At 32.7% G+C, this 15528-nt stretch overlaps 1 protein-coding gene across 1 annotated transcript in view; it reads left to right on the top strand.

Annotated features, from left to right (window-relative positions):
- LOC145692677 (uncharacterized) overlaps positions 1-15528 on the top strand; it is a 1521027-nt gene that overhangs the window by 493666 nt on the left and 1011833 nt on the right. Inside the window, exons 116-122 of the mRNA XM_081768059.1 lie at positions 299-349; positions 1562-1624; positions 2105-2155; positions 5795-5845; positions 8579-8632; positions 9188-9238; positions 15275-15328. Of these exons, the coding sequence (XP_081624185.1) occupies positions 299-349; positions 1562-1624; positions 2105-2155; positions 5795-5845; positions 8579-8632; positions 9188-9238; positions 15275-15328 (375 nt within the window). The remainder of the gene's footprint in view (positions 1-298; positions 350-1561; positions 1625-2104; positions 2156-5794; positions 5846-8578; positions 8633-9187; positions 9239-15274; positions 15329-15528) is intronic.

Below are 15528 nucleotides of genomic sequence, written 5' to 3'. Positions count from 1 at the left end.
AACAATATTTAATTGATGGAATCGAAGTTTAGTGTCATTTTTAGCAACGATGTTTTATAAGATGTGGACGTACATTTTAAAGTTTAATTGGAATTACATAAGATACGTCCGAACTTAAATTCAAATTACACCATCACGCAAGGTGCGTACCATAACCACTATGATTACAATTTTAACTTCACTTTATTTCAAATATAATACTGATATCATTGTAAAAATTATCCTCATGTGTGTTTTAAAATGTATTTTATTTGATGTTTGTATAAAGGAGAATATAATTTTATTCGGTTTATTGTAGGTTTACAACCGGAAACAACTGGTGGTATACTTGGTCAACCTCAATACCCAGGTGAGTTTACTTATACTTTTGACAAGCATAGTAATATTCCATAACGTGATCAAATCGTTTAGTAATGCAATAGAAAGTGCTCTGTTTAAGATAAATTGAGGAATGAAATGCATTCTCACAACTTCTAAACTAACTAATGACATTTTTTAACTAAGCTATGCCCCTATGTAAACTAGGTAAATTGCTGAAAATGAAAAAAAATAAACTCATGTGATGATTATGCAATAGGAATGATGAGTGCACTAAGTCTACATTGCTGTTTTAGTGTACGTATATTATAAGATCCGTCCTCAATTGTTAGTGTTAGAGCATTGGTTCATGCATCGCAGTTATAAATAAGAGTTCGATTCCAATAAAATAAGTTGGAGCTTATATATTTCTTCTGTCTTCATTGACTAGAATTATTGTGTACTTTATAAAGTGTTATTTTTGCTCAAGTAATATCTCTATACGACAATTATAGAAATTTATACCTGATTGTAACTAGTTTCTTTTTCAAGGAAAACCCTGCAAAGTTAACCCACAAAAACCCAAACATTGTTCAAATAAGCATTTTTGAACAAAATCTTCATGGTTCACTAAATGAGGGTCTTAGATAACAGAAATGTCCAAAAAAATGTTTTTGAATGGATTGGAAACCCAATGTGACATCTGTGACTCAGCGAGGAACAAACGTTAGTTTACAACTTTAATTTAGTACATGAACAATTACTATTTAACCAGAATAATTATTGACGTTTTTAGATACAGGAAAAATCTAAAAGATTAAGGAGCTAAATACTTACTTATCATAGGAATAAATAAAGTATATCCGGAAGCTGAAAGGCGCTCCAGAACTACATGAGCCACATGCAGCTACTGACAAGAAAAGTTGAATAAAATTGCTAAAACCTGAAGAAAAGGAACGAAACAAAGCTTGCTACAAAGGTTTATGTGTGGCTTATAAAGTACAATGGGTATTTGTGTAAACCGTTCGAAATTAACTTTATAAGCTCAACAGGAAACCATAGTGACACCTGTGATACACTGGGGATTTGACGTTTAGTTTGAAATGTAGCACTGATGTTCCATAAGCATATAACGAGAAAACTTGTAAAACTAAACTGAAACAAATGAAAATTGTACAAATGAAATTATTCTATTATTTTAGAATAGCAAATTCAAAATTTCCAAATGCTCATCTACTTGTTTGTAAATGTTTACTCTTTACAGGAGAGGAAACTATACCACCAATTACAGAGGAGAAACAGCAACAACCCATACCAGGTATCAATGGTAATTCTACATTTCTTTTCGATATTAATTGCGTGTCCCTTTTTCTTATATGTACAACAAACTATAATTGTTCTAATACAAAATATCAATAAGTAGTATCAAATATCAATATTAGATAGTAATAATACGAAACAAAACTTAAAATAATTTATACTGTTACACTTTTTGCCATCACAAAGAACAATTTTTCATTCATTGAATCGAAGTTCAGGGTCAATTTAGGAAGATTGTTTTATAAGATGTTGACATATTTCTTAAGTAGGGATTGGAAGCACATCAGACACAACAGAATTTGAACTGGAATCTCACACATCCAAGGTTGATAACATAACCACTGTAACATAACCATTTTATTTTGACTTTGTTTAAAAAATAATACCGATATTATCGAAATAGTTTTCCTAATCTGTATTCTGAGATATGTTTTATTTAATGAATGTATGGGTAAAATAGAAAATATAATTACCCTCGTTATTGCAGGCTTACAACCAGAAACAACTGAAGGTATACTTGGGCAACCTCAATTCCCAGGTAAGTTTCCATATCATTTTGACAATTAGGCCTGTGGTAGAATACACATAATGTGATCGAATTGAATGTGACTCATTCATTGACAATTTACCTATTCACGTTCTCAGAGCTTCGAACCCAACAAGTGTTCTTGGGTTGAAAAACCTAACTAATGATATATTTATAATTAGACGATTCCCCAATGTGTTAAATAGCCCGGTTGCTGGAGATGGTGATTATACCCTTTCAGTCGTACGAAGACTCTGTAATAGCAGGGATGATTGTGCTAAGCCTCCATTGCTGTTTCCGTTTCACTATATTATATGAACCGTCCACTATAAATACAGTGAGAGTCATAGGTTCATGCATGGCTGAAATTAGTGAAATTTTGGTTCCAGTCGTGAGTGTTTTGATCATGATTTTGCCATTCGCATTATTTTGATAGGGTTATTGTCAGTTTTCTATTAACTATTTTTACTTTCCTTTCTGTACGCAAAACTTTGCACTGAAAATATGATTTTATGTGTGGGTTTCAACTGCCCATCATATTCTATTTAAGAAATAACCTACTCACTTATTATATGATAGTGCCCCTCTAGGAATAAATGGAACTGTGGCTACTGATAATGTTCGGATAAAACCAAACCAAACCTTAGTGCTTGGAGAGTGGAACTTCATAAATCGTGGGCATATTCGTCTCATCAGGAATAACAGACTTCTTGTGCTTTATCCAGAGCAGTTTACAGATTTTTTAAATAACCTATTTCATATGTTTAAAGTTAAAGGGTGGATTTAGTGACATCTACGGTTTATCAAAGAAAGGCAAGAACCAATATCCTTTGGACATCTCCTATATGGAGGATAAGCACTTTCCACAATGAGATCGAAAAAGACTTCAATATTGATATATTTAGCATGTCGGAAAGTGTGTACAAAAGAACAATTAATCAGGCATGTTTTGGAAACGACATATAAAGAGCACATATGCTAAAGACAATATGAATGTGTATTTGTAAATTGTCTATTTTGTAATATGTATTTCTTTTAATTTCTAGTATATCTTACTGTTCTGTACTAATATGTATTTCGTTGTCAAAGACAACACAATAATTGGGCCTAGAGCCTGTTATGTTGTGCTTGAAGTAAAATAAAATAAATAAAATATTAACTGATGTCGGTTTATATGTTTATGTGCCACGCCAGTCTCAAAAGTGCTGAAAGCTTTACCTTCTTGATGTTTAAAAGAAAGGAACCAGCAGTGCTTGATCTGGTAAGCAATTACTCAGCAAAACAGCATAATTAAGTTACGCGTCCTTGATAACTCGTTAATTTTCACGTTCCCGTTGTAACATCATAAATGCATGAAGTATTAAATTCAAAGACGCTTACCGTTCTATCCGTTTTACTTTTACAGCTAATAATGAATATATTTTAATTTTAGCAAAATATAAATTCAAAAAGATTACTCCGTCATTTGGATTAAAAATAGTGAGTAGAATATTTAAAAAATGGAATAAATACATAATTTCAAGCTGTCAAATGATCCATTGTTTACATTATAGTTTGCATTTAAGGTAATATCAATATAGTCAAACCCCAGGTTACAACGATTCTATGAAATAAGTTTTCATGAAAGAATACAGTAGAAAGCAAACATTATATAATACTTTTACAATATTAAGTGATAATAACTTCTATATGATTGTATAACTAAAAAACTGCAAGTTGTACATTTTCAATTATTTCGTTATATTTGTTGTGGTTTCCTCCTTCCAGTCTGTAACGGCTCTCTAAGGATACCCACTCACAATTTAAACTACAATTAAATTATTAAAATTTCCATCAATTATATGGGTTGATATATTCTCAAATTAAAACTGCTAGTCTTATCAGGGTAGATAAATATTTATTTAGATAATACAGTAAATCAAAGTGATTCGACAAAATTTTTTATGGCAAAATTAAAAAAAATACGGAATTCTTTCACTTAAGAGCCCTATCCCTTAAGCCAGTAGACTCCACCGATTCGTCATTCCCTCACAGCTTTATCTGACGCCTACTGCTATCAGGAAAGCCTGAGTACAACTTTGCGTCCATAAATATAAGAGATCCGGTTGTCAATGGACATCATTTAGTTCAATGACTGACTCTCTTTCTCTAAAAAGAAGACCATCACTTAGGTTTCTCTGGCCTAGCAAAACAAAACAAAAAAAAAATGATTCTAAAGAAAAACCTTAATGTGTTTTCTGCCTCCGAGGTTAAAAAATAATTCAAACCTACTTCTTCTCACTAAAAGATAACGCGAATCACTTATCCCAATAAGATATCATTTAAACTTATAATCTGACTAGCTAAATGTCCTCAAACTTGGTCATCACTCAGACAGAAGGAAACCACTTATTCCTTGCTTTGGCCATCACTTAACCCAGTCCCTACTTATTTCATTAAAATATCGGAAAATTCTAACGCCATCACTGAGGCTCAATAGAAATAATTTATTCTCAGTCATCGGTCATCATTCAGGCCGTTAACTACAAGATAGGAAAGTTAAAAAAAAAAAACGCGGCAGGACCTTAATAACGTAGAACGGTTCTAACAGCTGTAGTCATCCAGCAGTATATCCCTATGTGGCGAGAGGCTTCCTTTTATATGGTCAATGATCCTTCCCCATTTTAGTTTACTTAATTTTATTTTCGCTTAAAAATTCGCAAAGAAGTCTTTTGAAAAAACGAGCAACCGTCACAAGCCTCTGGAAAATTCCATTGATCACTATAAGAAAATCTATATAGAAAAACTTGAATATTGAGTTCGTTAAATAAAGCTGAAAAGAAATCAAAGTAAAAATACACAGCTTAAGGAGATATACACATACAAATAAGCAATAACCAAGATGAAATTATAAATTTATATAAAACAGATAATACGTATATATGTCATTAAATGTATGTCTGGCCAGACTTACCTTTATCAATAACAACATTATATACACTTGTACATTAACTCTTTATTCACAAAAAAATAAACACAGCAAGGGCGAACCGTCGTCCTTATATTTTAATGTACGATTCTCAAAAATATTCATTTTTATGGATGTAAATGTTTACTTACCTCAGGAGAGGAAACTCCATCAGCAATTACAAAGGAGAAACAAGAGTCTCCGATATGAGGTATCAATGAAAATTTATACGTTTTTTTTATATTATTTACAAGTACCATAATTATATCAGACTTATGTTTCAAATTTACAGCATGATACGTGCGTCAATTTTCTGTGCTCTTTGAAATATATTCATAATATCAAAGAAAACAACAAAACGTAAAAGGGAAGAAAGTATAATATTTCACTTTTTGCCATCACAGAGAACAATTTTTGATTCCTTGAACCAAAATTTAGCGTCAATTTTAGCTACAGTGTTTTATAAGATTTGGACTTACATTTTACGGCGGGATTGGAACTGCATAAGATACAATCGAACTTGAACCGAACTCTCACGCATCAAGTGGCGTAACATAACCACTATAGTTATTATTTTATATTCACTTTGTTTCAAAATTAATATTGACACCATCGAAATAATTTTCCCTATCTGTGTTCTTAGATATCTTTATTTAATGTATGTTTGGATAATATAGATAATGTCTATACTCTCATCATTGCAGGTTTACAACCAGAAACAACTGGAGGTATACTTGGTCAACCTCAATACCCAGGTGAGTTATTTATGCTTTTGACAAGTATGGTAATTTTCTAATAGTGGCATCAAATCAATTAATAATTTAATCGAAGGTGCTATATTGAAAGGAAATTGCCAAAAGGGAATCGTTTGTATATCTATTCTCAAAGCTTCGACACCAGTGAGTTTTTTGTTGTAAAACCTAATCAATGGAAATTTTACAATTAGGTCATACTCCTATGTTTAAAATAGCCAAGTCACTGGGAAGGGAGATTAAACTCTTTCAGTAATGAGAATGGTTTTGAATAGCAATGAGGAGTGCGTAAAGTTCACTTTAGCTCTTGTTGAATCAGTATATTATATGAAATATCCTCTGTTATTATTGAAAGAGTTATTGTTTCGCGGATATCAGTGAAATTTCGATTCCAATTGAATAAATGTTGAGGTTTATTTACTTATTTAGTATTAATACCTTAGTACGTCTGTTGTTCTTTGTAAAGGCTAAACCTTGTCTTTGCAGCCACAGATTCCAATTTTCAGTAGTTCTTTTCATCTATTTCATTTCATACGATATGGAATGGGATAAGGAAGTTCATCTCATTTCATTGATCAAAATTTTAAGGTATGATGTTCTCGGTCATCCTCTCGTCTTTTTCCCTATTATCTTGCCATTGATTTTCTTCGAAAGAAGCATCACGTAAATGATCAACGAGTTTTGCTTTTCGTACATCTATTACTTTGATTAGTTTTCTTTTCTCATTCACTTCTAGCAATACCATCTTATCGCTTCTCTTTCCAGTCCAGCTAGTTCTGGTGATTCTTCTCCAGAAGCACATTTGCGCTGTGTCCGAATTGACTTTCACGTCTTTTGCTATCATCCAGGTTTCACATCCATTTTTCATACAACTCCACACAAATGTTTTTGTAAATTTCTTGTTAGCGTAGATGTTAATGTGTTTATTCAGTTGGTCAGCGCTATTCTTCTGTTCATTTTACTGAGAGATATGTTTATTTTCTATTTTCCTTCCGAGATAGCAATATTCCGCTACTTTCTCGAGCCTGCCTTCTTCTATTTTTATGTTGGGTCTACCTTAATCTCTCTGCCTAACTATAATCATGATTTTGGTTTACTTGATATGCATTTCTAGCTAGAGCTTCATTATCTCCTGGTTTAAGATTCTGAACATTGTATTTGGTTAATTTTCTGAGTTGGTACTACGCTATATCATCGGCAAACCTGGCGCAGTGAATACATATACAATTAATTTTTTATTCCTTTTATGTTTTCCTTCATTGTTGTTATTACTCACATCTTCTGTGTTAAAAACACTTTCCTATTTTTGTCCTTCACGACGTTACTTTTGTCCCTCGGTCTGTACTGATACAGCTTAATCTTGAAATAAGCTTCTCTCAGTTTTCTGTGTTCAATATCATCTTCGATTTCTTCGCTAAATTTTCTACACTATATTTCATTTTCCAGATGGCACATTGTTATAATTTTGTTTTTGATCGTTTTGTATTAATCGAAGTTCTTTTGTTGATGTGTTCAAGTATTTCCAGGGTCATCCTAGGCTTTCTATGTTCTACTTTCCTATTTCCTAAGACCTCTGTGAGCACATTTCTCATACTTCAAAGATGCCCAACTACCTTCTTCCTCTTTTGTTTTGATTGAAGCAACCTTGAATTTCTGTGTAAACTCTATATCTTTCAGTTTATGTATAGCCCATTTCTTCCGATATTTCGTAACGTGCTTCTTGAATCTAATGGTGCGCCTTGCCACTACAACTGTATAATCACTATCTATACTAGCACTTGGGTAGTTATGGCTAGTTTTTACTTGATTTTTGTATATTTGTTTCGCTATGATATAGTATATCATGTGTCTCTGGTTGTCACCGGGAGACTTCCGTGGATATTCTCTTCTCAGCGGTACTAACCATTTCATGATGATCATATAATTCCAGTAACCTTTCACCTTTTTGAATTCATTGTTCCCAATCCAAACTTCCCAACACATTTGTGGTCTTATGGGTTCCTATTTCCGCCTTCAACTCACCCATAAGGTGAATATTGTCATTAGTGCTTGTCATTAAATGCTGTTTAATGTTAAGTGACCTACCTCTTATGTTTAAATATCCCGTAAATATGGGTTTGGTGACATGTTACGAGTTTTCGTGCTCATATGCCAGGCACGGCTCAAAAGCTTTAAAATATTTCGCTTCGAGATCTCTGGAAAGAAAAGAACGCCAAAGGGCTAGAACTAGTAAACAGCTAGAGGAAATGAAGATCTCTTGGCCTCATTGTACTGCCATAAATGCGTGAAGTACCAATTCTACGACATTTACCTAGTATTATCCGTTTTGTGGTTGCAATTAATAATAAATACACTTTATTTCTTAGGACAATATGCCTTATAATTATTACTTCGTTATTAAAACTATAAATAGTGACTAGCATATCAAAAGAAATACAATAAATGCAAGATTTTAAACTGTTATATTTTGGATTGTTTACATTATAAACGTTAAGTTCAATAGTATTGTAGTCATTCACCAGATTACAAAAGTTCTATGCAATAACGTCTAATTAACTAACAGATTTAAAAGGACACATTATGACACTTTTATAATATTAAATGGTAACAAATTGTATGTGAATATAATTCAAATGATGCACGTCGTACATATTCAACCATTACATTATTTTAGTGTAATAATTTCAAAAAATCCAAATACTCATTTCCATGGACATAAATATTTTCTTTTCTCAGGAGAGGAAACTCCGTCACCAATTACAGAAGAGAAACAACAGCCCCCGATATCAGGTATCAGTGAAATATTATATATCTTTTCGATATTATTTACATAAAAATAGTATTGTAATTATATCCTTCTTTTCAAACTGACAGCATAATGTATATTTCAATTCTACGTGTTCTGTGAAATATACTCATAATATCAAAGAAAACAGAAGGGAAAAAATACCCTCACCCTTTTTGCCATCACAGAAAACAACTTTAAATTCCTTGAATCAAGATTTAATGTCGATTTTAGCTACGGTGATTTTATAAGTTGTGGACTTGCGCTTTAGACTGGGATTGGAATCACATAAGATGCAACCAAACTGAAAGTGAAATCTCACGCATCCAAGGCCCGTAATGTAACCACTGTGATTAAAATTTTACCTTTACTTTGTTTATAATAATAATAATAATAATAATAATAATAATAATAATAATAATAATAATAATAATAATAATAATAATAATAATAATAATAATTCCATTGAAATAATTCTTCCCCTTATCTGCGTTCTTAAAAATTAGTATTTAATGTATGTTTGGATAATAGAGAAAATGTCTATAATTTTGTCATTACAGGTTTACAACCGGAAACACCTGGTATTATACTTGGCCAACCTCAATACCCGGGTGAGTTTAGTTATACTTTTTATTCTACGGCAATTTTCCATAATATGATCAAGTCCATTAGTAATGCAGTCGAATGTTCTCTCTTCAAGGAAAATTGCTTTTAATCCACATTGTTACAATTTCGAAACCTAACTAATAACACTTTTATAATTATGTTATGTTATCATGTATAAGCTAACTAAATTGATGGAAATAAACTGAACCCATCATTCATGCGAGGATTTTGAAATAGCAATATTGGGTGTGCTAAGTCTGCTGTGCTGTTTCAAAGTCAGTATATTATGATCCATCCGTCTTCTATGGTGAGCGTTATAGTCATTGTTTCATGCATCGCAAGTATGACTGAAATTTCGATTTCAGTTAAATAAGTTGAAGCTTATATCCTTCTTCAATTTTTATTTAGTGACTACAATTAACGAATATTTACAAAACTTTAATTTTTATCAACTAATATTTTATGACGTCAATAATTAAAATTTATACTGATTTTATAACCAGTCCTTTCAGAAGAAAGCCATCAAAAATAAATGGTGTTGGATTTGAAATGTGGCACTAATGGTATATAACTACATAACGAGAAAACTTGCAGACCTATAAGTGCAATTCTCTGGGAACAAACAATTCGTACATGCATATTAAATCCGCATGAAAAATATTGATGTAAAATTAAGTAAACACGCTCGTACACACATATATATACACACACAGCAACACAACGTTTTGAAATTATGTGTTCTGGATAACACATTGAATCTCCCGACCTCAGTGTCTACCATGAATATATGGAGTATAAATTCTACGACGTTTACCATGTGTTATCCGTTTTATAGTTACAGTTTGTAAGGGATCTATTTTGTTTTTAAGAGAATATAAATTACAAAATTGCTCCACAATTTTGGTTAAAATAGTGACTAGAATTTGAAATGAAATGAAATAAATACTGCATTTCGAACTGTCGAATCTTGCGTTATTTGCATCATTAATTCTATGTCAAATATCATTGCAGTAATTTTTCAGGTAGCAAGAGTTCCATCCAATAGTTTCTCATGAAACAACATATTTGCAGGCAAACATATTACAATGCTTCTACATTATATGGTAATAAATTTAATATATGTGCTAATTTCAATGATACTGTGATTAAAATTATTGATTAAAATTATTCATATAGTAGGTATTCAATTATAAAATATTTTAGAAATGGTCACTTATTACAGGAGAGGAAACTCCATCATCAATTGCGGAGGAGAAACAACAGCCTCCGATATCAGGTATTAATGAAAAATTGTGTTATTTGATGTTAATTACCTACAGCATTATAATACCGTAAATGTATCATTTTTTCAAATATACAGCACAATGTATGCTTGCAATTGTAAATGTGCTGCGAAATATATTTATAATATCAAAGAAAATTCAGAATAGAAGAAGGTTCCACGGGGGCTAGTTGGTGGAGTATTCACCTCGGGAGCAGGGTTCCGTGATTCGATTACATCTCGTTCCTAGTGAGTATTGTGGTGGATAAACACCGCCCGAGTGGGTTTTCTCGGGGGTACTCCCATTTCGTCCCAATTTCTTCATTCCACCGTTTCTGATTTTCATACGTTTACTTACATTCATTTCTCACTATCCCCTGTCCTTTAGCCTAGCCGACATAATCGTGAGACGTAGAACTCGAAGATATCATTTCATTTCTCATCTAAAAGTGGAAGAAATTAAGGTACTCTACCTTTAGTTATCACATAGAATAATTTCTGAGTGGTTGAATTGAAGTTTAGGGTCAATTTTATAAGACGGTTTATTTTATATAATGAATACTTTAAGGAGAGATTCGAACCGCAGAAGATACAATCACACTTGAACCTGAATGTCACGAAATGAAGATTCGAAACATAACTGCTGTGACTACCATCTTACTTTGTTTCAACAATAATACCGGTAACATGAAAATTCTTCACTTTAACTGTGTTCTAAAATATATCCTATTTAATACATATATGGATAATAGAGAAAATATCTATACTCTCGTTATTGCAGGGTTCGAAGTTCAAGGAGTTGATGGTATTCTTGGTTACACTCAATACCCAGGTGCGTTTATATATGCTCTTGATAAATACGGTAATTTTCCCTTAATGTGATCAAATCGATAAGTAATACAATCGAATGTACAATATTCAAGGAAAATCACCTACAGAAAATACTTCCTATCCGCATTCTTAAAGTCTAGACCCAATCGAGTGTTCCTTGGTTGTATAACGTAGCTAGTGAATGATTTATAATTAGGTTACGCCCTGATTTATCAAATGGGCAAGTATCTAGAAAGGGACATTAAATTCTTTCTGTCGTGCGGGGACTGTAGAATAGCAATTATATGTCAACTAAATCTGCTTTGCTATTTTCGTGTAAGTTTAATATATGAACCTTTATAATTACTCTGAGAGCCATTGGTTCGTGGATCGTGAATACGAGTGAAATTTCGCTTCCAACTAGTATTGCTAGTTATGTTCATCTCTAGTATTTATTTATTTATTTATTGACTACAATTACTGTAAACCTAACAGTTTAATTTTTGTAGCAACTAATACCTAAATACGCTACCAGTAGAAATTTATATCAATTTCATAACTAGTTATTTCAGAAAAAACCGCAAAAATAATTGTTGCACAATGTGAAATATACCACTAATGTCACATAACTGCATAACAAGGAAACCTGGAAACCTTTAGGTGCATTTATCTCGGGTGTAACAGATAACACATACGTATTAAATGCGCATGAAGAATATACGCTGGTGCGGAAAACGTCATTTCTTCTTCCTGTTTAGCTAGCTAGTTACAAACTTACTAGCTTTAAGTGGGTTATATAAAGAAGTTTACGTGGTGCTCGCTTCTGAAGCTGAATTGTTTCGCTTTCGGATGTAACCATAACAGTTTCAGAGATAATTGCAATTTTTTCGTGTTCCCAAGAATGAAAGGTAATTTTGTACATGAAAGAGAAAGGAATAATGTTGACTCCATTGTGATTTATTTCCTTTTAAGAATCTATGCACTTAGACTGGAATGTTTCTATATTAGTTTTATTTCTTTCTTCATATGTATGGTTCTCAAGTGTTTCAGCACGTAGTTGTCTTGAAATCTTAACCCGAACCTTAATAACAGCATTTCGTTTCAAATACAGAACTACTTACACTAGACAGTTCTCAAAGAGAGAGCTTTAAACATCGAGGTCTTTACCATGCAATATTGACTACAGGTCAAAACATATATGCAATATTGACTACAGGATTATTAATAAATGAAATCAAGCAGGTTATCAGAGATTGCAGTAATTAAAATGCATTTTTCATTTTATGACAAATATAGGCTTCCAATATGCATAAAGTAAATATATTCAGTATTATTCGTTAAATCAGACATTACAGCCTACACATGTATGTTGTTCATTAATATATCGAGAATATTATTCTGCAGTTTATATTATTTCGTTTATATGATGCCATTTCCTCATCGTACTAGTCCTATCCTTCCTTAAATTACACCAGTGTTCCCCTTGTATTTAAACATATTTACATGGTCTTCTTCATACGCAATTTTGCTTTTTCCATAATTTTGTCTTTTACAAGACTCATAAGTACCACATACGACGCCATTCAAATTCCCTTTACAACCATCCTAACAACAGTTTAGTTGTAACCAATATGGCTGCGCAAAGAAAACTTCACACCAAATGACTTTAGCAACGTACTGAAATTAAAGGAAGCAAACGCAAACGCACACATACACACATAAACATACGCATACATACTTATATGTGCGGTGTCCGACATAAAACCGATAGGCCTCACACACGAGACTCAAGTAACAATTTAACAGTAACAATGAACTAACTAACAATGAACAGATAATACTAACGTTAAACATTTACCTGTTTATAAGACATGTTGGAATTGGTAGCCATGGACATCTACGCATCGCTGACCTCTTTTGAAGAAGTTACCTGAAACACGCTGTAATTCTGCAGGCGTTAAGTTGTTAATTTCTCTAGTAATGTTTCGTTTAAGATCGTGTGTTGTGTGTGGATTGTCAGCGTACACTTTTGAGCTTGTTTCTTGATGTAAAATTCTACATCATTCTGCTGTTCTTATGCAAACCCTTCTATTTCTTTTATAAATGTTCCCTGTTACTACATTCACTCATTCAATACATAATACATTTGAACACTTCAACAATAGGAGATTCTCATAAGAACTGACGCACGAACACCATGCTAAACTCAACTTTCCGATAAAATGCAGCATAACCTACTTTCGAGACAGTATTTTTACCCCTCAAGCAATTAAATTACAGATGATTAACTGGTACGTGAGGCGTAAAGTTTTGATGTGGAACACTTGTATATATATATATATATATATATATATATATATATATATATATATATATATATATATATATATATTCTAAAAGTATTAGAGAGGTTTGAGAAAACCCTTCGGGATTCATCCTAAAGAAGGGAAAATCCCAAGCTACCCCGACTCGTTTTAAACAGCAGGAAACGGCTTTGGCCGCTAACGAAGGTGGGGACCGACCGACTCCCAGGAAAAAGAGTCAACTTCTAGTAAGTGCCAACGCCCTTCCCGGAGGGCGGATGAGTGGATGGAGGGCAGGACACCTTCTTGTCCTTAGGAGGAAAAACTGTCCTACACGGCGGATGAACCAGTAGGTTATCAACTTCATGGAGATATGTAAAAGTAGATGTAAATATTACTACATTATCTTTTTCCCAAGAGGGACGAAAGAGGAGAATAAATAAATAATGATGGATCTTCCTGAGGTAAAGCAGTCCTTCGTTTGGATCTCCGTGTGCGGACTACACCGGGAAGAATCATCAGAGAAGGAAATATTAAAAATAAATTTCATTTCCGCATGGGAAGCAGGAACGTAGGAACTCTCAGACGTGAGGGAAAATTTGAAAATTTAAAAGTGTAAATGGACAAATGTGAAGAGGACGTAGTGGACTTGAGTGAAGTGAGGTAGCCAGGGAAAGATGTAATGTATAATAAGATTGTGAGATATTGCATTAGGAAGGAAGAGTTAAGATAAATGCCATTTAATGGGAGACTTCAACAGCGTAGTAGGAGATGGAGCTGCGAATAAGTTAGCGGGACCATTCGGAGTAGGTAGAAGAAACGAACGAGTCAAATTCTTATTGATTTATGTAGGCAACATGATCTAATGGTGATAAACACATGGTTTAAAAAAGAAAAACCAGGCTGTACACGTGGAAAAGTCCAGGAGATAAGAAAGGCTACCAAATTAATTGCATTCTTGTGAAGCAACGTTTCAGGAATGGTGGATCTGGACGTACATTTTAAGGTAAAATCCGAACCACATAAGATACAATATATATATATATATATATATATATATATATATATATATATATATATATATATATATATATATATATATAGCGTAAGGCATCTAAACGTACCATCTAAAACGTGGAAGAAATGAGAAACTCTAGCGATACAGTTTCCGGTAAACACCAATAGCAAATGGGACTCGTCAAATTGAGGTATGTTGTGGTCGGGAAAATATAGACCAATTTGGCAACAACATCCAACTAATTTCTTTGTAACGTAACGATAGATGCAAAGATAAATAACATGAAAGTATACACGCGGGTGAATTACAACACCCTTTCTCTCATGCTTCTACTGCGTATGCTAACGGAGGTACTACCGTCGGAAACGTTATAAGCAAGAGACCCACTATTTTTGCAGTCATTCCCTACGATACAAGAATTCTATGCAATAACATCTCAGGAAATAACATACTTGTAAACAAATATATTATAATACTTTTACCACATCATATGGTAGTACATTTATCAATAATAGGAGCGCAAATTTCTCTGATTCTGTGATCAAACAAATGCAAGCTGTATATATCCAATTATTCCATGATTTTAGAGTTGCAAATTCAAAATTTTCAAAAGCTTATTCTCTTAGATATAAATGTCTTCTTATTATAGGAGAGGAAACTCCATCACCAATTACAGAGGAGAAAGAACATCGTCCCATACCAGGTATAAATGACGAATAGTATTTTTTCTTCTCAATATCAATTACGTACAAATATTACAATCTCTCTTTCTTTCCAAATTTACAGAATGATGTATACGTGTCCAATTTTAAATGTTCTGTAAAATACATTAATAATGTTAATAATAATTTCGAATGGAATTAATTATAGTATTACTTTTTTAATATAACAGAGAATAATCTT

The sequence above is a fragment of the Thermobia domestica genome, chromosome 8, assembly GCF_964235325.1.
Source record: "Thermobia domestica chromosome 8, izTheDome1.hap1.1, whole genome shotgun sequence".
Taxonomy (NCBI): domain Eukaryota; kingdom Metazoa; phylum Arthropoda; class Insecta; order Zygentoma; family Lepismatidae; genus Thermobia; species Thermobia domestica.
This window is presented reverse-complemented; position numbering and strand designations above follow the sequence as displayed.